The sequence below is a fragment of the Leopardus geoffroyi genome, chromosome A1 (assembly GCF_018350155.1).
Source record: "Leopardus geoffroyi isolate Oge1 chromosome A1, O.geoffroyi_Oge1_pat1.0, whole genome shotgun sequence".
Classification (NCBI taxonomy): domain Eukaryota; kingdom Metazoa; phylum Chordata; class Mammalia; order Carnivora; family Felidae; genus Leopardus; species Leopardus geoffroyi.
Window position 1 is genome coordinate 80,226,596 of NC_059326.1, and position 21,535 is coordinate 80,248,130.

A 21,535-nucleotide genomic window follows, 5' to 3' on the forward strand; every position below is an offset into this window, starting at 1 on the left:
CTCTCCTTCCGGTCTCCCTAGTGGCCTGTTTCCCTCTCCCTCCCTGCGGAATGGCAGCATGTGTCCCAGTGTAAGGCGGGGGAGGTCTGGATCTGGGGCTGGGAGCCTCACCGGGTTTGGCCCTGAGGACAGACGGGGTGGGGGACCCTCCCGTCCTTCCGGGCGCTGCTGATGTCTAGGAGTGCGTGGCTCGTTCCCACCACAAGGTGGCGCTGCCGTCCAGTAGACGCGGCCAGAAGGTGGGTGGTTCTAATCCCTCCACATATCCCTGCTCAGAATTAGCGGAGCTTCTGAGGGGCTCTGAGCCTAGTTACTGGGGTGAGGATCGGGAAAGGGGAGGTGAGGTTGCCGGAGCCAGATGGTCCCCTGTTCTCTGCATTAACTACACAAACCCGGCTGTGCAGCTGCTCCAGGGGGATCGTTAGGGAACCGAGGTAGTTTTAATATCTTATTCTGTTTTCTGTCTTTTGGGGACACCAAACTTGTGTTGGTTTTGGATTACAAACCTTTAGCACATAAACAGATATGTGGTCGATTACACAGAAATATTGTAAAGATACCAATTGTCCCCACGATGTATAAATGCCCATAGAATTTTTTACATGTAAATTGCTTTTTTTTAATTATTATAAAGAATGTGTTTACTATTCAGAGTTTGAAACTATATAGAAGACTAAAAAGAAGAAAATACAATTAGTAAAAATAAAATCTTAAGAAACTAAAAAATAAATCACTTTTTTTTTTTTCAACGTTTATTCATTTTTGGGACAGAGAGAGACAGAGCATGAACGGGTGAGGGGCAGAGAGAGAGGGAGATGCAGAATCGGAAACAGGCTCCAGGCTCTGAGCCATCAGCCCAGAGCCTGATGCGGGGCTCGAACCCACGGACCGCGAGATCGTGACCTGGCTGAAGTCGGACGCCTAACCAACTGCGCCACCCAGGCGCCCCAATAAATCACTTTTTTTGAAAAACAATAAACTAAGGGGCGCCTGGGTGGCTCAGTCAGTTAAGCCTCTGACTCTTGATTTCGGCTCAGGTCATGATCTCGCAGTTTGTGGGTTCAAGCCCCACATCAGGCTCTGTGCTGACAGCACGGAGCCTCCTTAGGATTCTCTCTCTCTCTCTCTCTCTCTCTCTCTCTGCCCCTCCCCTGCTCATGCTCTATCTCTCTCTCTGTATCAAAATAAATAAATTTTTTTTAGTGGAATAAAATACATGGTAGAAAGTGAAAGCCTTTCCTTGGACTCAACATTTCCCAAAAGCAAAGGTTTTTATCTCTAGACTTCAATAGAAAAGCTGAAGACCTAGCCCCTCTCATTTCCTTGCGTCCCTAGGAGCTGTGGCCACAGAATGGCCCAGAGGGTGTCCTGGGATGGAGTCACACCCTGTTGGGGGACCTCGCGGTAATCCTTCCAGCACTGGGTCCGGGGAGACGTGGGGTCTCCACACCGTGCTCACGGGCCGCCCTTGGATCTTCTCCTTAGGTTTCCTTTTCGGCCTTAAAGGAGCGGAAGGAAATGTGGGCTACCCTGGCCCTTCTGGTTTCCCTGGGGCTCGCGGACAGAAAGGCTGGAAAGGTAAGGAACGTCGAGAGCACCGGAGGAAGGGCAGGAGGCCATGACCCCTCTCACTGGCTCTGACGTGAGACAACCCTCCGCGTCCCCCTGCGCCTCCTTTCTCCCATGGTGTTATGGAGCCGAGGTGCGTGGCACCCACGGCACTGTCTGAGCACCCGGCCCTCCGTCTGCGCTCCCTCCTCCCGTCTGTGTCTCCGCCTACACCACTGAACCTTCTGAGAGTGCGGAGCCCGCTACGGAGCCAATGAATCCATGATTCCTCTAAGGGCTCAGCGCCAAGGCCACGTAACGAGCACCTGCACAAGCTTGTCCGCTACGGAGTTCCCTTAGACTAGGCCTGGCTGCCCATCTCCCCAAGTTAGGGACTAGTCACCGCAGGGCAGGCGCCCTGGGCTCACCCCCACTGCTGGTGGAGGTGTGGTCGACCGAGCAGAACAAAGGGGTTTCTGTGTACAAAATATGCTGCGCCCAGGGGACGCTCCGTCTCTGGGAGGCGGCCACCCAGGGGCCCCAAGCAGCACACCCCAACCTTTGTGGCTCACACGGGACGTGAGGGTGTGTTGGCGCCCGGGGGAGGGGAGGTGGTGACTGCAGAATCACTCACCGTGGAGGGCTGCAGAGGACTCCTCCCGTGAGCCCCTGCCTGCCACCTGTGCCCTGGGGAGCACCCGCCACCAACAGTGGGTTCCCCGCGCCCCACCACAGGCACACAAAGAAGAGAGGTCATAGATTTCTTCCCTCCCACCGGGGATCCTGGCTCTGAACTCACCACTCCAGCCAGGCACACCCCCCCACCCATGGCCCCCCTTTGCCCCAGACCCTGGAGCCTTGTCTGCCCCCCGTCCCTGACCTGGGAGGCCCGTGGTGGCCTCTGGAGCCCCTGTTCCTCAGCTCCACACACAGCTCTGTAAACGGCCTGTTGGGTAACATGTTGGGTAAACGTGGCAGGGTTCTGCGTCCCGGGGAGTAACTCACATTCCTCATCCAGGAAACGGGGGTAATGGGTAACAGTCCCCCGAGCACGGGAGGTCCCCGAGTGCCCCCTCCTCGGTCCAGCCCCCACCGCCCTGGACTTCTGCCCCCGGCAAAGCACGTGCTTCACGAGCACATAGTGAGCCTTCCCGCCACCCTCGTGTTGCAGGTGATGCTGGGGACTGTAAGTGCGCAGAAGGCGACCAGTTCATCGGGGGCCTCCCGGGGCCACCAGGACCCAAGGGCCTTCCAGGCATCAACGGGGAGCCTGGGAAGAAAGGGAGCCAGGGAGACCCCGGCCAGCATGGCATCCCTGGGTTCCCAGGGTTCAAGGTGAGACACCAGTCCCATCAGAGCTGATAGGATGTCCTTGACGGCTTTTGTCTATTAAATGAACGCAGATTTAGACCAGCAACGCTCACCCCCCTCCCAGTGCTCCATCCAAAAAGGCCACGTGCTCCGGGAGGAACCTCAAAATGTTCACTGGTGAGAATGTGAACGGCGTGGCCACTGTGGAAGTGTCTAGGACAGGCAAATCTAGAGACAGGAAGCAGACAGCAGTCACCGGGGGCTGGGGGAAGGGGAGGGGCAGTGAGTGTTTCATGGCTCTGGGGTTTTCTGGGGGAGGTGATGAAATTATATAATAGTGACGGTTGCACAGTCTCGCAATTATTGCAGTTGTTTTCGTTGCACTAAAAAAACCCCGAATTGCGTGCTTCAAAATGGTAAATTTTATGGTGTATAAATTACATCTCAAAAAAATTTTAAAAACCTAGCATTTTGGATGTAAAGCATCTTACTTACAGAACATTCAGATTTAGTACAGAACTGATTAAGCATTTTATGAAGTCTCTGTGAACCAGATTAAAAAGTGAGGCCCCCCCCCCAAGTAAATCATGAATTTACACGAGTGTGTGAACTTACCTGCCCAGGGATTCCTTGTGTGTATCACACCTTTATTTTAGATCACGCCTAGGATTTTAGTTCACACCGATGAAAAGAACATCTGTAGATCTTTCCTGGGCAAGAGGTTTTAACCAGTGACTTCAAAGCCAGTATCAGCTAAAGCCAAAGAAGTTATACAGCATTTATTTTACATAAGAGACAATCGCAATACATTTATAGTGTGGAAAGTCTATCATTTTACTTATTCAGCCAATAGGGGAAAAGTTGCTCAGGACACTTGACCAAGGACAGAATGACCTGGCTGTGTGACCTGGTGCCGGGGAAAGGCAGCCACACGCAGCTGCTGATACAGAAGGTTCCGACTTACAATCGCTTTGTGACACAGGAGCTTTGAGGGCGAAAGGAGTTCCAGAGCACCTGTTCTCTGCTTCACACCTTGAGATTCCTCAGGATAACACAGTACTGTGCAACTAGAACAGTAGGGGCTATGATACCGTCTCCAGGCAGCTGGGTGGCTCAGGCGATTAAGCGTCCGACTTCGACTCGGGTCGTGATCTTGCAGTTTGTGAGTTCGAGCCCCATGTCGGGCTCTGTGCTGACGGCTCAGAGCCTGGAGCCTCGTTGGGATTCTGTCTCCTCCTCTCTCTGCCCCTCCCCTGCTCATGCTCTGTCTCTCTCTGTCTCTCAGTAATAAATAAACGTTAAAAAAATTTTTTTAAATGATACCGTCTCCCAATCAGGGAGGTCTCAGCATGTAAATGCATATGCGGTGAGAGTTCCACAATTACTACTGGCCAAACTAGTAGGATCTTCGATTGTTTATAAAATGATCGAGTATCTCCTAGAAGCCAAAAGGATCCCATTTTGTGCACCGGGGGTGTCTGACATCTTCCAAGGGTACACGCTTCCCCCAGCTGTGTGACACACACACCCACGGCATTTTTGTTCAGACACCTCGGGTATCGTGTTTGTTGTCCTGCATTTAATTATATGTGTCTGGCAAGCTTGCTACAGGAGAAATGCTAGGGATGGTTTCTGGTTTTTTACTGCCTGTGCTGCTAGAGTGTGGGAGAGTGAAGCATGGGAGTCAGTCAGTAAGTGAGTTCATCCATCCACCTGTTTGCCCAGCACCTACAGACTGAGCGCTGTCTGTGTGCCACGCGCCCTCCCGGACTCGGAAAGAATGTTGCCCTTTTCCGCAAAGAACTAAATCAATAAATCAAGTATCTGTGGAATTTTTCAGAACAGTCCATTTCATTAGACCAACACTGCAAGTTCTCATATTCTTGCAAATAACAACAGGCAAGATTTTCCAGAAACTAGCACATCACACATATTAACATCCTGGCCTGGCCCGTGAACCTGCTCCTTTCTCCCCACTGAAAGACCTAGACTGGATTTTGTGACATAAAATGTGATGTCCCTGCGATAAGCTTGTCTCTAAAGTATGATTTTTTTTCCCAACCTTAATTTCAGTCTGGAAGACGAGCCGTCCACAAAGCTCTCTTTGTCATTCTCAGTATTGAATGAGCACAAACTTGCCTCCTTTGTACGTGGAGGCTTGGATTCTAACTAATGTGGTGAAGATTTAGCAGCCTTGGGTTTGTCTTAGGTCACCGCTTCTCAAGAGTTCACGAGCATGTGAATCCCTGGGAGTTTGTTAAAGCACACATTCCTGTTCCGTACCCCAGGGTGGGGCCCAAGGTTGTGCCTTTTTTTTTCAAGTTTATTTATTTATCAGAGAGAGAGAGAGAGAGAGAGAACAAGTAGGGGGGCAGAGGGAGAGGGAGAGAGAGAATCCCAAGCGGGCTCCATGCTGTCAGTGCAGAGCCCAATGCGGGGCCCAAACTCATAAACCATGAGATCATGACCTGAGCCGAGCTCAGGAGTCGGACCTGTAACCGAGTGACCCGCCAGCTGCCCCAAGGTTCTGCATTTCTAATGAGCTCCCAGGGGAGACCGATGCTGCTTGTCCGAGGACCACACTTTGAGTAGCGAGATTCTGGTTTTCACTATCCAGCCACGTATGGCTCCTTCTGTTAAGTTTTCATTATTTGAACTTTAATTCGGGCGCTCGGTGGCCATTTGTGGCTGGTGGCTCCCGGACTGGACCACCAGGTGCAGAGCATCTCACGCATGGCAGAAGATCCTCGGGGGCAGCGCCAGGCATGACGTTGGAGAGGTTCCCGAGCTGTGTGAGCCGAAACTTGTCATCTTCCCTGGCGTCCTTAACAGTGTGAAGGAGGCAGAAACTGTGTGTTTGCTCCCACAGGGCGCCCCTGGCAACGTCGGGCCTCCAGGGCCCAAAGGGGTGAAGGGCGATTCTCGGGCAATCACCACCAAAGGTCAGTCTCCGGGGTCTGGCAGTTCCGGGACCCGCGGTCCTTCCGTGGCAGCACCTGGGTGAGTACAGTCACACCTCAAATCCCTTCCCAGGTGAGAGGGGACAGCCAGGTGTCCCAGGCATGCCTGGTCTGAAAGGTGACGACGGTGTCCCAGGGCGCGACGGGCTGGATGGATTCCCAGGCCTCCCAGGCCCCCCTGTGAGTATCTCGAGTGAGGGGCTGGGTCCACCCGGTGCAGCCCGTGTGGTTTCATGAGCACAAATCCTGTCCGTTAGGAAGCGGGGAGTTAGGTTGGAAGCCATGCCTGGAGGGAACATTCTAGGCCAACCAGTTAACAGGTGTTTCTCCTGGTGGAGGACAGAATGGGAGCCTGGGGTGGCGGCCACTTCCTCCTGAGGCAGAACCTCCTCCAGGCTGTCCCCCGGTGCTGGTGGCCGCAGCTGTCCCTCGTGTCTCCTGCCTGTGCCATCGCATCAGCTTCCCTCCACGTATCTGTCTGTATCTGGCACTCCCGTCTGCAGGGCGCCACCTCTCCTTACCCCGATCACCCTCACAGACCCTCTGTCCAGAGCAACCACGCTCTCAGGCAGGGGCATCAGGACTCCAGCGTCTGGCGGGGACACAGTTCACCCCGCGACATTTCCTTCTCAGCCTCACGCCGCGGTTCCCTGTAGCGGCTTGTCTGCCGCGTTCCAAAAGCCAGGCCTCCGCTGTGCCCAACGTGGGTCACTTCCAGTGTGACCCTCGCACGCTCCCGGTGCGCTTCTCATGGGCTCCCTGGAAACACCTGGATTATTCATAACCTAGTATTGCTTTTTTAGTTTCAACCCTGAAAACCGTTTCCAAAAAGAATTCACGCGGCACCGTTGCATTGGCACGCTGCCGCCTCCGAGCCGTGCCTGAGATGGGCGGGAAACAGCGAGGGGCCGTCACCTGTCAGCGCTGAGTGCGGGTCCAGCCTGGGGTCCTAGGATCCCAGCTGGGCGGGGAGCCTCGGGGGCTTGGGGAGGTGGGGCTCTGCCCTGCACGGGCTGCCACCTGCCGTGGGCGCATCCCAGCCTCATTCTCGCTTGGACAGATGGGCTGGGATTCGCCAGCATGGCTTTGCACCGGCTCATCCAGATAGGCCCAGCGTGAAGCCCGCTGTGTTTGCCCCTGACCTGCTGACAACCATCCTCTGACCCCCGCGCCCACAATCCCCTTATCTCTCCATTGCCCCCTGCCTTCCACAACTGCTGGGTGGTTTCATCCACGGGGAGCACCCTGTGGGGTTGTTGTTGTATTTTATGTTTATTTATTTTTAAGAGAGAGAAAGATAGAGTGCAGGCGGGAGAGAGACAGAGGGAGGGGGAGACACAGAATCCGAAGCAGGCTCCAGGCTCTGAGCTGTCAGCACAGAGCCCGGCACGGGGCCCGAACCCACAAACCCTGAGATCATGACCTGAGCCGACGTCGGACGCCTAACCGACTGAGCCCCCACGGCGCCCTGCACCCTGCCTTTTTGGTCCTGTCTCACCTCCTTATTTCCAGTGAACACACTGCTCCTTCTGGCCCAAACCAGACTCCTTTCTCCAACGACGTATCACCCCTGTGGATAGTGGACATGTCACACCTGCCTCATCGTGACAGTGAGAACAGTCTGTTCCTACTCCTGTTGATGATCTGGGCTTGCACCTAATTCCCCCTCAGGATTCTTCCTTGTGAATGAAGGTCCCGACTGAGGAGGGCGAGAGGCTTGAGAAGAGGAAAGCAAATACTCAGATTTGTGTGTCTCCCGTTGTGTCACTCGTGCACAAAACCTGCCTTCATCCCAAGCTCGGTTAGACTGTGACTGAGGCACCTGTGACTCTCCACCGTCCTTCGGCTCTGTGTCCCTCACACACAACTCAGGGGAATGGGAAGGAGAACCGGGATATGGCCATTAAGGTTCCCACGTATTTTAAGAGATAAACCGAATTTTCACGCAGGGTGATGGCATCACAGGCCCCCCAGGGGACATCGGTTACCCAGGAACACCGGGCACGAAGGGTGCCCCAGGAGAGAGGGGCCCCCCGGGATTGGGCCTGCCCGGCCCCAAAGGCGAGCGCGGTTTCCCCGGAGATGTGGGATCACCTGGACTGCCAGGCTTTCCCGGGCCCGCTGGTCCCCCGGGTGCTCCCGGACAGATAGGTAAGGAGGAGTCCTCTCTGTATCTTTCAGTCGTGGGACCTTCCCCTTCTTCAGCAAATGTATAAATTGCCCTGGCGTCACGGGACAGTCCATGTTGCACCATCAGTCATGGGCACAGACAAACCAACGCGGGGTTTTCCTGGCCGACCACAGTCAGGTCACCCTCGGGTGGGCCTGTCCCTCCGGTGCCCTGGTCACGGGGGCTCCACACACCATTCAGGCGTGCGCTTCTGGATTCCCTGACGTCCCAGCCCCGCCCCCGGCCCCCCGGCACACGCCCTTGGATAGGTTGGCAACTCTCGGTTGCTTCAGAATCGCCTCACCCCTGCATTGTGTCTTGCTCCCAGACTGCGATACAGGTGTGAAAAGGCCCATTGGAGATGATGGACAGAAGACCGTGCGGCCAGGTACCGTGATGGAGACCAGGAGGCTCTAGGACACTTGAAAGCTTTGGGTTTGTAAGATGGGCCACTAACGAGTGAGTGGCTGCCGTGAGCTCCCGCAGGTTGGCACCCCTCCGTCAGCTCGTCATCCGGGGGAGGGGACGCACGGTGAAACACGGACCTGCCAGGCTTCCCACCAGTGCAAAGCCCCAGGCTACGGTGCTGATAAAATACCGTCACACTTAGAGTGTATGCATACATTCGTGTGTGTGTGTGTGTGTGTGAGCTATATTTGCTGGCTGTGTGTGGTGAAAACTGCTCCAGATGTCTGTCAGAAGAGAGTGTGGTCTAGCGATGAATGAGTGCTAGAAAGCACAGGGGCTGCCCGATAACAAAGGGATGTGCAGGGACCCTGTGCTGAGGCTTAGTGGTGGCAAAACAGAGGGGAGAGATGCCATCGGAGGCGGGCCCAGCCAGCACAGAGGGCCAGAGTCTCCAGGGCGTGTCAGGAACTGCAGTGGGAAGCCAGGAGCTGTCCAGAGGATGAAGGGCGTGCCAGCCTCGGGAGGGTTTTGAAGAGACCGGCAAAGAGGTTGGCGCAGAGTTCAGGATGCTTGTAGAACATGTGGCAGCAGTAGGTCCCAAGCGGCCGACCAAAGTTTGGGTGTGAGCCTCAAGATCGAGGTCAGGGTCAGAGACGTAGCATCAGGACGTGTGGGTCTCCTGCGTGAGGTGGGGTGGACGTGCAGGGACAGACCAGGCACGTGTGTGCAGAGCAGGAACGTCACCTGCAGGCCTTTGGAGAGCTGGTGGGAGCGTCCCTGGGCATGAGGGTCTGGGGGGGAGGCCGTGCCCTCGGGACACCCTGTCCCTCTATTCTGATGAGCTGGGCTGGCCAGCGTGCGCCTCGGGGACCCCTAGTGCGTCAGAGGAGGCCAGGGCCCGGGCAGACAGACAAAGCACGTCTTGGAGAGCTGCTGTGTCTGTGAGGAGCTCTCTCAGACGAAGGCCACAGTACCACCACGTGATGCCCCCACCCTCGTCCACACCGCCCGAAAGTGGCTGCAGCCTGGGTTTCATTTCTCAAAGCAGCTAACGCACGCGGCCAATTCTGAAACTATTCAAAGTCACAAAGCAGAAGTCAAAGAATTCCTTTCGAAATTGCAAGCTGTCTCCATCCACTGGTGACCGTTCCCAGACACAAGAAAGGCAGTCACACTGACAGACTAGGATGGACCCAGACTAGCTCAGTTGTGCCCAGGTGTCGCCCTAAACATGGGGATGTAGCATCGCCAGCCCCGTGCTGGCTTTATTGGACTGGGTCGACTTCGTTGGCCTTAGTACTGATACTCCGATTCATTGCACGGTGAAACCAAACCTTCTTTTACGTTAGAATCAAGATTCATTAAATCGTTAAGTTACTCTGATCACAGAGTGGTAGCCGGTTTTCAGGGCTGGTGCTTCTGACCTTGGCAGGGCCCACAGCCGTGAGAGTCGGTGTGAATGATCGCACCCCAGCTTGTCTTTCTTCCTGTCTCTTCCCAGATTGTGTCGGAGGACCCAAGGGAGCGCCAGGCCTACGGGGACCCCCAGGCCCTACAGGTAAACGGGGTGTCTTCCAGCCTCCCCTTGTGTCCTCCTCATCCTTCTGGCCCCTTTGCTCATCCCCCTGCTGCCCCTGCACCCCTCCCCGCCTCTGGACGTTGCCGCGTTCCGCAACCTTGGCCCATGACCGCAGACCTCGGTCACCTGGGTAGGGAGGCGGCCTTTTCCTCCTCGCCATGGAAAATGCATGTGGCGACTGACGCCTAGTTGAGCCCCGGGCTAGAGGAGTGAATTCTTACTGCACAGAACCCAGCCCCCGCCACGGCACCAGCCTCAGTGGGCACCAACGAGTGGCAGAGACTGGCCCACCGCTTCCGGACTGGAGGAAGCTCGCTTCTGTGCCACTTCTCCCCCTTGGTGTCCCAGCCTTTGTGGGACGAGCCTCTGGGAGGGGATTGTTTGTTCTGGGTTTTGACGGAGGGGAACAGAAGTTCACAAGGCCAGCGGTGCATCTCGGCAGCCCCATGTGGCTACTGGCACGGACCCATCACCCAACCAAGCACCCGCGTGACTGGAGCAAGGCTCTCAGTGGCAGAGCCCAGTGTGGGAAGCCATCCACGCCCACCTGCAGCGTGTGTGGCTTTTAAATATTTTTTTTTTCAACGTTTATTTATTTTTGGGACAGAGAGAGACAGAGCATGAACGGGGGAGGGGCAGAGAGAGAGGGAGACACAGAATCGGAAACAGGCTCCAGGCTCTGAGCCATCAGCCCAGAGCCCGACGCGGGGCTCGAACTCACGGACCGCGAGATCGTGACCTGGCTGAAGTCGGATGCTTAACCGACTGCGCCACCCAGGCGCCCCGTGTGTGGCTTTTAAAAAAAAGATAGCGGGCGGGGTCGGGGCAGCCCACCACTGGGTGACGCCCAGATGTCTGTGTCCGTCAGCCCAGGACAGAGCAGTTCAGGGCCCCGGGCAGGTCCTCCTCCAGGCAAGGGTGAGAGCCTCGATCACTCAACAACTCGCTCGGTGCTGAGAGCGTGGGGCGCATGGCCAGAGCCCTGCCGTGGGGTCCGGCTCTCACGCTAACTGGCAGCGGGGCCTTGGGCATCTCTCTCCTCCCTTGTGGAACTTTGTCCTCTTAGCTGTACCAGAGGACTAATACAGGCGTTCTAGACTCCTCCCACTTTGCAAACGATGCGCTGGGGGTGAGGTCCAGTGTCAACTGTGAAGTGCAGTGCTGAGCCAGTGCGAGACAACAGTCAGAACTGGAAATTATGTTGCCTCACGGTGTGCGCCCCCGGACCTTAAGGGCATCTCCGGGACTCACGGTGAATGCGGGATCCGGGGACAACAGGACGAAATGCAGAAGTGTCATATGCACAGAAAGCAGTGTTAGATGTCCTGTGCTGTCCTCTGAGGACCCAGCGTGTGTCTTCCTCACTCCGTTATCTGCATTATCCTCCCTGCTCTAGCTCCGGACGTCTGTCCTTCCGCAGGCTTTCACACGGCCACGACACCGGGGCCCTGGGGTCAGCAGCCTGCAGAGGGAACATTTTCGGCAGAAACTGGGTGGAAGCAGGGCCCAAAATACACAGGAATTGAGTCTGAGGGGAGGATTTTGATTGCATTTTAAGGACATGAAGCTGTAAGGAGCTCGTAGAGTCCACGTGTCTGGTGCAAACTAACCCTCGGTCCGGAAGGTGATCGTGAACTTGCACAAAAGGGTCTGTGTGGTTCCCACTCATGGAAGGGACGTGCCCGTGACCCCGTGACAGCAGGACAGCCCAGAGGCCGCGTGCTGGGTTGTGTGTCCTGTTGGGGCTCAGCTGCACCCACCCTCAGGCCCCATGGTGGTTTCCTTTCAGAAACGGACTCACCTCACACACCTTCACTTCAGACAACCTGAAAGTGTGTCTTTTGCTTTGTTTTGTCCTGTCTTGTCTGTCGAACTTGGTGCTCGCATGGGACGTCCTCTGTGCACAGCCCTGTCATCCTGTTCCTCACTCACTCGTGTCACAGACTCCCAGGCGTATCGGAGTTCTGAACGAGCACGTTGCTGTGTCTCTGGGTCTGAGCCCACCCCGTTCGTCATAGAGCGGCAGGATTAGACCCGCGGAGTCATGTGTTAGTGAGGACGTCGTTAGACAGCGACTTCTGGTCCCCACTGAGCCTTCCCCGTCTCCACGGCCCAGCATAGGGGTCTGTTTAAAGTCACTTAACTGTGCTGAGCAGCTGGTGATCTGAGGGGGATGTTTCATCAGTGGAATGAATCTGTGCATTTATTTGCAGTGAGTAGAGGTGAGCTTGTGTCCTCACCCCGTGTGACCTCCCGAGTCCAGCCTTGCCTCGACGGGAGTGTCAGGGAATGGGGCCCCAGAGGGGGCCTGCGGGGTGCCACATGTGGCCCCCTGCTCCCCTGCCCCAAGGGAAGGGTGCCCACAATTCTCTCATGACATCTTTCTGTCCCCACATAGAAAAATATTGAGAATTCCAGGAGGCTGGCTTTGGCCCCGTCTACGTGATGGCAAAGCTCCAGCCCAGCCTCATACTTTCAAGGGCATCTCTAACGGGATGGCAGCTGGAGAAGCTAGAACCCCCAGTGAACCTACAGACCTCTCCGCCCATCCCCTCGCCGGCCCCTGCCCTGCACGCTGCCTCGCACCCGGCAGGGAGGAGGCTGCTGCTCTCACTAGTGTTTGCAGGGAATCTCGGTGATTCCTGGTGCCCGGCCACCTGCAGTAGGCAGGTGTACTGGCTGTGGTTTCCGAGAACCTCTGATGGAAGGGAATCTCTGAGGCTTGGACCAGACAGACACAGAGATGCCTGGGGAAAAATCCCTCAAGTCTGCTTCCCATGGGAAAGGATTCAGGTCAACAACGTCCGGTAGTAAAGAATTAGTTCATTTATTTGGTGTGAGGTTTTGTCTGGTTTTGAGTTTAACACATTCATTACAAGCAGTATAAGTCAACATCTCTCAAATCTGGATAAATTGGCTCTGGATGCAGCAAACTCGGGGGAAGACTTCAAGTGAATTCTGGTAGCGACTGACCAATACAGCTGCCGTGGTCTGTGGGGTTTGCAGTGGGATGTGGCCAGAGGTCGGAAGTGCCCAGTGTTGAGGGGCATCTGGAGGGGCTCAGGTGGTTAAGCATCCGACTCTCAATTTCAGCTCAGGTCGTTTTCTCACAGTTCATGGGATCAAGCCCTGAGGCAGGCTCTGTGCTAACAGCAAGGAGCCTGCTTTGGATTCTCTCTCTCTCTCTCTCTCTCTCTGCCCCTCCTCCGCTTGCACTCTCACTCTCTCTTTCAAAATAAACTTAAGTACATGGCATTTTACATTCACATTCTCCGTCCTCATCATTTCCTAGACCATGCTAAGTCAGGTGCTAGACCTGACCGTCTTCCACGCATTTCCGGCTGGGGTTGCACATGGGGCTCTGACCTGTGTCCTGCTTTCTTCGGTTTGCTTAGGTGCCAAGGGCCTCCCAGGGATACCAGGACCCTCAGGAGCTGACGGAGTACCAGGGCTCAAGGGTCTCCCAGGAGACCCAGGTCGTGAAGGATTCCCAGGACCCCCAGGTAAGGCAGGGGCGGACCCCCACATGACCCTTAGGTTCGGGAAATGACTGTGTGTGGCATGGGTGCCCCAGCTCTATTGTCTTTGGACACTTAGAAGCTTTCAACGTGTGCTCAGTGACCACTTTGTTCTTGCGGTTGGGAAATTGAATTCTTGACGTTCCCATCACTAATGTCCTGCTGGAGTTTGCATGAGACCCCTGCAGCTCCCGGAGGAGAAAAGAGGTAGGTGTGCAGAGCGATGTCCTCTGGTTGGTGCAAAACATTCTGAGGGCAACACAACGCTCCCCTCTTCTGGGACTGTCACTAAAGGCATGGAGCCCTCGGTCATCGATTCCAATCTGCTGATCACGCACCAGACACCATACAAAGGACACCTGTGTCCACTTTTCACAGCACTGCCTGCTCACTCTTCAGCGGGCGCTTGTCTGAGCAAATGGTTCCATCTACATTTGACGCGGCAAAGAATTACAGAAACCGTGGGTGGCTAAGAGAGCATGAGATGGCAGGGAGTGAGCGTGTTGCCAGTAACTGATTGTGGGGAGACGTGTCGGCACTCCCACTGACATGGTCCCGTGTCCCCAAGCACCCGCCGACACAGTCCCGTGTCCCCAAGCACCCCCCGGCACGGTCCCGTGTGCCCAAGCATAGGTGCCTCACGCAGTTGTGGCTCCAGCAGTGTGAGCGGACATGGCTGTGTTACTTGGTGTGCAGAGGCACACAGTTTTAGAATCATGTTATTTTTTTAAAACATTTTTTTTTAACATTTATTTATTTTTGAGACAGAGAGAGACAGAGCATGAATGGGGGAGGGGCAAAGAGAGAGGGAGACACAGAATTCGAAGCAGACTCCAGGCTCTGAGCCATCAACCCAGAGCCCGACACGGGGCTCGAACTCACAGACCGCGAGATCGTGACCCGAGCTGAAGTCGGACACTTAACCGACTGAGCCACCCAGGCACCCCAAAAACATTTTTTTAATGTTTATTTATTTTTGACAGAGAGAGACAGAGCATGAGCAGGGGAGGGGCAGAGAGAGAGGGAGACACAGAATCCCAAGCAGGCTCCAGGCTCCGAGCCGTCAGCACAGAGCCGGATGCGGGGCTCGAACTCACAGACTGCAAGATCATGACCTGAGTCAAAGTCGGACACTCAACCGACTGAGCCACCCAGGCGCCCCTAGAATCGTGTTATTGAAACAGGGACTGTGGAAGTCACTTTGGCCCAAGGCCAGATGTCCCCTGCAGGGTCCTGGTCAGGAGCTCCTCCAGCCTTTACTGGAATCACTCATTGGGAGGAGTGAAATCTGCCTCCAGCAAGTTCACCCCCCACACAGCTGGAGACAGAGGCCACACGTCCCCTTACACACCACACGAATGGGGCAGAACTGCCCCCAGGAATGCAGACCGTCTCTTTATAACGTGACCTCCAGCATTCAGATTCGTCTGCATTCCCTACAAACCAGTCTCAGGAAACTAAACAGAACAGTCCAGACGTCTGGACGATTGCACAGAGCCAGGCACCGTGGTGTCCTGAGGTTTAGACCCTCAGCAGATATGTTCGGCAAAGACTGTCTGAATTTTGCCCCTTCCCTGTGTCACACTCTGGCAGTTGGTTTAACCCTAATTGGACCAGTCTGGGTCAGTCCTGGTACCTCTTCCCCCCAGACTCAGTGCTCCGGACATGGGACTGTGCCGGGGGGTGCTTGGGGACACGGGACCGCAGGGAACGTTCGCCCTGTTACCTTTCGCGACAAGTATCTCCGTGTCCTGCGACAAGAGGGGGCGTGCTCCCTGTGCAGCATGGGGCTGGTGAAAACCTGCACTGGAGACAAACACGGGAGAGTTTTCATGCCAGCACCAGAGGACCAGCCTGTTGCCCTGCTCTGGGGGCACCCAGACATTGAGGAGTTAGGACACGGTCACTTCAGTCCTGTCCCACATACCAAAGCAAAGTGTGAATTTCTTGAGAGGACAGTAGTTTGCTAACACCTGCTTGCCCTGCGTGGGAAGGGGACCCGGTCACCAGCTGGGTGCCAGCCAGGCGGGCGTGAGCTGTCCAGAGCGCGCTCCGGCGGTAGAGACTGAGCGCGATGTGCCCGTCACCAGCACACGCGGGGGGCGGACGGTGTTGGTGGGAAGCCTGTTCTGTACTGAAACGTGAGCCTGTAAGTGAACGGGGAGATCGGGGTAGAACGGAGGAAACGGGTAAGTGAGGAACTGGCATACTCTGATTTTGCACACGTGTCACTCTTTATGACACGGAATGTGCCACGTGCAGAAGAAAACCAAATGCCCAGCTTTGAAGGCTGCAGAACACAGAGTCTACTCCGGATGTCAGATCCACATACACACACGTGCCCACAATTTGAGCCCACGGTGCCCACGTACGGCTTTGAACGTCTCCATAAAAGCCGAGTCTCTACTTTCTGTGAATAAATCACATCACTGAAGTTCTGGCATTGGGTCCCGCTCATTAATACTCCCATAAAGTCCGGATCTGTTGTTCCGTGTTTCAGACACGGCCGTAGGGGTCAGCCCATCTTGCAGGCGGGCCGTGGCGAGCCTTGTCCTGGGAAAGGCCCCGGACCCCGCGTGTGGGGTCTCTTTTGTCGGGTCGACCCTTCCTTCCCAGCGTTCCATGGCCACGGCAGTAATGACCTCAGAAAGCTTTCCTCCTGAACAGACACGTGACCGTCCACTCTGAGAGTTCAGTGTCAGGTCACACACATCAGGGATGAGGACACAGGAAGGGGAAGTCGTCCGGGACAGGCACTGGCATATGACAGCCACCGTGCTTCTATCCAGACGTGGACAGTTGACTGTGAAAACAATAGGGCGATTGGCCCCCTCCAGAGCATTTCCAAACGGACTGATGGTCAGGGACTTGTGACCAGGGAGGTGGAGCTCGGGCTCGAGAGACCTGGTCATTCTCACCCTGGGTCTCCGTCCCCACTTGCACACAAAACTTGGAAGGTCCATAGAAGCCGTTCTTTGGGGATTATTTGATCAACAAGGGAGCCCATCAAATAGGAAGATTCATATCCAAGAAGCAGGTGGTTCTAAAGGCCTTCACGTTAGCCAAATGGTAGGGCTGGGGGCCAGATGGTGGAGGGGGCAGAATGCTGTGGTCCCAAGGTAAGTGATGGGACCGGGGCTTGAGCCGAGGCCCCCCGACTGCAAATCTTGCTGTCTCCGGCCTCTCTCCTATACCTCTCTTGGACCATCACGGTACTAACCTGTGTTTCCTTTCAGGGTTCGTGGGGCCCCGAGGATCCAAAGGTGTGGCCGGCCTCCGTGGCCCAGATGGACACCCAGGTCCCACCGGTCTGCCGGGGCCCGTCGGGCCCCCAGGGGACAGGGGCCTTCCCGGAGAAGTTCTGGGAGCCCAGCCTGGGCCCAGGGGAGATGCTGGGCTCCCCGGACACCCTGGGCTGAAAGGCCCTCCGGGAGAGAGAGGTCCACCTGGATTCCGGGGTAAGTCCTGGCGGTGGGAGGAGAGCGGGGGGCCCGATCCCACCACACCGTGGGTTCCGAGTGTGGGTCTGAAATCCCTCCTGAGGATTTGATGAGAAGCCACAGCACACGTGGTTTCTGCCCCACGCTCAGTACCAGTGTTCCTTCGAAGTCACCCGACAAGCACTGTGAGATGGCGGGCACGGCCCCTCCTCCTATTCACTGGATGGATGTGGCCAACCTCAAAGTCCAAGAAAGGTGAAAATGCCTGAATGGAAGGAAGCTGGGGGACTTAGGATCTAAAAACTAGAAGATATATGCTCACATGACTACTGGGTACGGCAGGATATTCTGAACGTAAAAGCAAGGGAAGAAACCGTGCCCGGGTGTGTGCACACACGTGCACCTACACATGCGTGCACACCGCATTAAATTTTCGCGCGAATGCTAATCTTCATGTCAAAAGCAATGAGAAGAATTTGGGCAGCAAAGTAAACTTTACGATAGCTACGAAGAAAGAGTAGCCAACGTGTGTGAGGAATGCTAAAATCCATAATAAAAATATCAAATTCCCCAAAGGAAAATAGAAGCACAGAACAAAAATCGCATTAGAAGGCGAACACCAGGAGAAGGAAACGTTACTCACACCAACGTGCAGGTAGACGGGTATCTTCCTTGCCAGGCTTCTGTTCCCTTCAGCACCAGCCCCACGCCGGGTGAGCCCCCCAGGACAGGTGGGGGCAGAAGCCGGAAAGCCGTGCAGTAGTGTGTGTGGAAGGCAGTTCTGACCCACAGAGTCTGTTTCTAGGGCACTTTCCGAAGAAATGCCCAGCTCTGTGCTCCAAAATCAGCTTCCTCACGGCACCGTTTGTAAGAGCAAAGAAAGACGTCCACGGCGTGTGTCCACACAACGTGATGCTATTACTCAGGCAGCCGTTTAAAACGTGAAGAATGTTTTTGGTGGGGGGGGGCGCCTGGGTGGCTTCGTTGGTTGAGCGTCCGATTCTTAGTTTCGGCTCAGGTCATGATCAAATGTGGCAAAATGCTCAAAAGGTAATGTCAGCTGGGGAGAAAAAAGCCAAAAATTGAACTCCCAGTGAGGGATGAGGTCTGTGAGCCTCGGTTCCCAGGTGTGTTTGTGTGAACAGAGGCCGGAAGGACATACACCGAGCTGTCAGTGGTGGCCCCTGGGGGACAGCCTGAGCTACTATAATACCCTTGATACTTCTGTGTATTTTCCAGGCTTCTCATGGTCTAGAAAATAATTGCATCCTGTTTGTATAGAACAAGCCTGAGAGGTATGGCTTGTGTGCAGTGAAGGGTGTGGGGTCGGCCTCACGGGGTTTGTCTGGTGTCCACAGGAAGCCAGGGCATGCCAGGAATGCCAGGCCTGAAGGGCCAGCCGGGCTTCCCAGGACCCTCGGGCCAGCCAGGCCTGCCCGGGCCACCAGGACTGCATGGCTTCCCAGGAGCTCCTGGCCAGGAGGGGCCCTTGGGGCTGCCGGGCGCCCCAGGCCGCGGAGGTAAGGATCCCCTATCCCATGGAGGGGGAGGGGTCTGGCCTCACTTGCACAAGTGAACTGGCCCCACCCTTCCCTGGGGGAGTTCTCAAACTGGGCCCCAAGGACCCTCCCCCCACCCCCGCCCCAGAGCTGCGAAGGATCTGGAAAATACCCACACTGAGCAGCTGGCCACTCCTTCCCATGCTTGTCCCCCCGTGTGTAGGTCCTGGTCTCTTCTCATGAGGACACCGGTCACATGTGATTAGGGCCCATTTCACTTTAATTAAAGGTGCTATCTTCAGATACACGCACACTCCCCTAACTGGAGGTTAGAATTTCAACATAGGAACTGGTGGGGGAGGGGAGGGGAGGGAGACACAGTTCAGCCCATAACACGTTCCAGAAACAGGACACGCATTGTGCCAAACGAGAGTTCACACAGTTCGAGAAACCTGCCCGTGCTCCGTACCTCGTGTATATTGGGGTTCTGGCTAAGATGTCACTTAGGAAAAATGTGAAATTTCCACTGCAGAATCACCACTGTGCTCTGAAGAGGGGAAAATATTTGTTTTCTGAAAGTGAGCAAACTGGGGAAGAACAGTAGCTTCCTTGGGGGAAAGGGGGGCAGGAAGCAAGTGGAGGCCAGAGGCCATTCCCCCCCCCAGGCCCCCCCACCAAGAGGCAGCCCTGGAGGCTGGGGCCCAGATGGCCCTGGGGGCAGGGGGCGGGGTGGTATCCCAGGTGAGGGGTCCGAGAGGCATTTAGCTCTTCCAAGTTCATTTGTGTTTTTCTACTTTCTTTCCTCCTCTGCCTTTCAGGTCTGCCTGGGGACAGAGGGGACCCAGGTGACATAGGTATCCCCGGCCCTGTGGGCATGAAGGGTCTTTCCGGCGACAGAGGTGACCCTGGTTTGTTGGGTGAGAGGGGTCCCCCAGGAGGCCCTGGATTTAAAGGAATGAGCGGAATTCCCGGTGTCCCCGGACCCAAAGGTGAGGATCGGCAGACGGGGCGCTCCCCCAGGCGGGTACCGGGGTGACCGGGACTCAGGATGGCTGCAGGAGAGGCCAGCCCCTCACCAGCCCCCAGGAGGTGTCATACCTGGGAAAGCCGGCCCATGCTGCCAGGCTGGGTGTGACGGACATGCCCCCCAAATGCCCTGTCCTAATTTCCTGAGAGCGAGGGAGCAGACTTGGGGTCTGCGTGGGAGATTTGTGTGGAGGCCCCCGGAGGCTGGTTGCATATCCCGAGGCCGGTTGGCTAATACAAAACCAAAACCAGGAAAACGCTTGGTCACCAGGGTGGGCTTATTTGTACACAAACCAGTTTTCCTAGAAGGGGAGCCCCTGGCCCTTGACTGTGGGGCCACACAGAGATGTTTGTCCTGCGGTCCTTCGGTCCTTCGCGGTTCCCGTGCTGGCTGCAGTGTTAGCGTCCTCTCCCTGAGGCCCACGGACCTTGGCTACCACCCATTTGCCTTGTGTCTTTCCTGTGACCATGTACATCTGCCTGATGCCTTGTCCCTGGGGGGCAGTCAGCCGGCGGGTGACCTGAGGAATGGGGCCCGGAAATCCCTAGTTTAGGTCAGGCACCCTACTACCCAAGCCACTCCTCAGGAATGTCTCAGACAAGCAAGATGGAAACACCCCGTGTGTTTCTCCAGGCCTAACCCAGCACTTTTCTCGTTTCCTCTGAAGGCAGTAGAGGTTCACCCGGGATGGACGGTTTCCAAGGCATGGTTGGGCTCAAGGGAAGAGCTGGGCTTCCGGGAAACAAAGGAGAGACCGGATTTTTTGGAATTCCAGGACTGAAGGGTCTGGCTGGTGAGCCAGGTGTGAAAGGTATGTCCACCTCTCTTAACATTGTCCTGACAAGGTTGGGACCCACTTTTGTGGGGCGTAGTGCTGCTTGGACCGAACCTTCCAGGAGCCCAAAGCTGGGCACAACTAGAAAAGAAGGAGACTGGGGTGCCTGGGTGGCTCAGTCGGTTGAGCATCTGCCTTCGGCTCAGGTCATGATCTTGCTGTCCGTGAGTTCGAGCCCCATGTCAGGCTCTGTTCTGACAGCTCAGGGCCTGGAGCCTGCTTCCGATTCTGTGTCTCCTTCTCTCTCTGCCCCTCCCCTGCTCACACTGTCTCTCTCTGTCTCTCTCTTTCTCAAAACTAAATAAACATTTAAAAAAAGAGAAAAGAAGGAAACTAACAAAAATCAGAAGGCTTTATCTCTGCCTCAACCCACCAGCAGTATAATAAAGGAAGAATCCCAACCAAAGGAAACTAGCTTGTCTGGTATTCAGCAAAAGTTTTTATGGAGGTATAATTGAATACAACTTTAGTTTCAGGTGCGTGGCATAACGATTATTTGTATATACTGTGAAACGGTCACCACGTAAGTCTAGTTAACATCTGTCACCATACATAGTTACAGAATTTTTTTCTTACGGTAAGAACTTTCCAGATCTACGACCTTAGCAACTTTCAGATACGCAGGTCAGTGTTATTGGCCATGGTCACTACATGGCACATCACATCCCCACGGCCTGTATATTTTACACAAAGGAAACTGTTAAGAACAAAACAGGCGGCCGCATCAAGGATCTCATAATGCATCATAAGAAACGTCCCACCGGGGCGCCTGGGTGGCGCAGTCGTTAAGCGTCTGACTTCAGCCAGGTCACGATCTCGCGGTCCGTGAGTTCGAGCCCCGCGTCGGGCTCTGGGCTGATGGCTCAGAGCCTGGAGCCTGTTTCCAATTCTGTGTCTCCCTCTCTCTCTGCCCCTCCCCCATTCATGCTCTGTCTCTCTCTGTCCCAAAAATAAATAAACGTTGAAAAAAAAATTAAAAAAAAAAAAAAAAAAAGAAAGAAACGTCCCACCATGATTATCCCATGGTGAGCGTGAGGTCAGGGGAAGCCAGGGGAAAAGCAGAAGACAAATTCTGAAGGAGGCGAGCGCCATTTGGCAAATGGGGACCCAGTGTTCCCGGTGGAGGGACTGTGCCCACGAATTGTGCCACAGACGTGAGGCCAGTTCAAACCCCGGTGCGGGGGCATCTCAAGACCCCAAGCATGAGGCTCCTTGTTTAGGAAGTGTATTCCAACGAGCC

At 55.3% G+C, this 21,535-nt stretch overlaps 1 protein-coding gene across 2 annotated transcripts in view; it reads left to right on the forward strand.

The window, feature by feature from the left end:
• Positions 1-21,535, forward strand: part of COL4A2 (collagen type IV alpha 2 chain) — a 172,563-nt gene that overhangs the window by 131,061 nt on the left and 19,967 nt on the right. For both annotated transcript variants that reach the window (XM_045482019.1, XM_045482009.1), the window contains exons 21-32: positions 1,486-1,578; positions 2,720-2,883; positions 5,729-5,801; positions 5,893-5,999; positions 7,769-7,970; positions 8,318-8,377; positions 9,899-9,955; positions 13,372-13,479; positions 16,731-16,952; positions 18,293-18,454; positions 19,252-19,422; positions 20,128-20,271. In XM_045482019.1, coding sequence (XP_045337975.1) covers positions 1,486-1,578; positions 2,720-2,883; positions 5,729-5,801; positions 5,893-5,999; positions 7,769-7,970; positions 8,318-8,377; positions 9,899-9,955; positions 13,372-13,479; positions 16,731-16,952; positions 18,293-18,454; positions 19,252-19,422; positions 20,128-20,271 — 1,563 coding nt within the window. The remainder of the gene's footprint in view (positions 1-1,485; positions 1,579-2,719; positions 2,884-5,728; positions 5,802-5,892; positions 6,000-7,768; positions 7,971-8,317; positions 8,378-9,898; positions 9,956-13,371; positions 13,480-16,730; positions 16,953-18,292; positions 18,455-19,251; positions 19,423-20,127; positions 20,272-21,535) is intronic.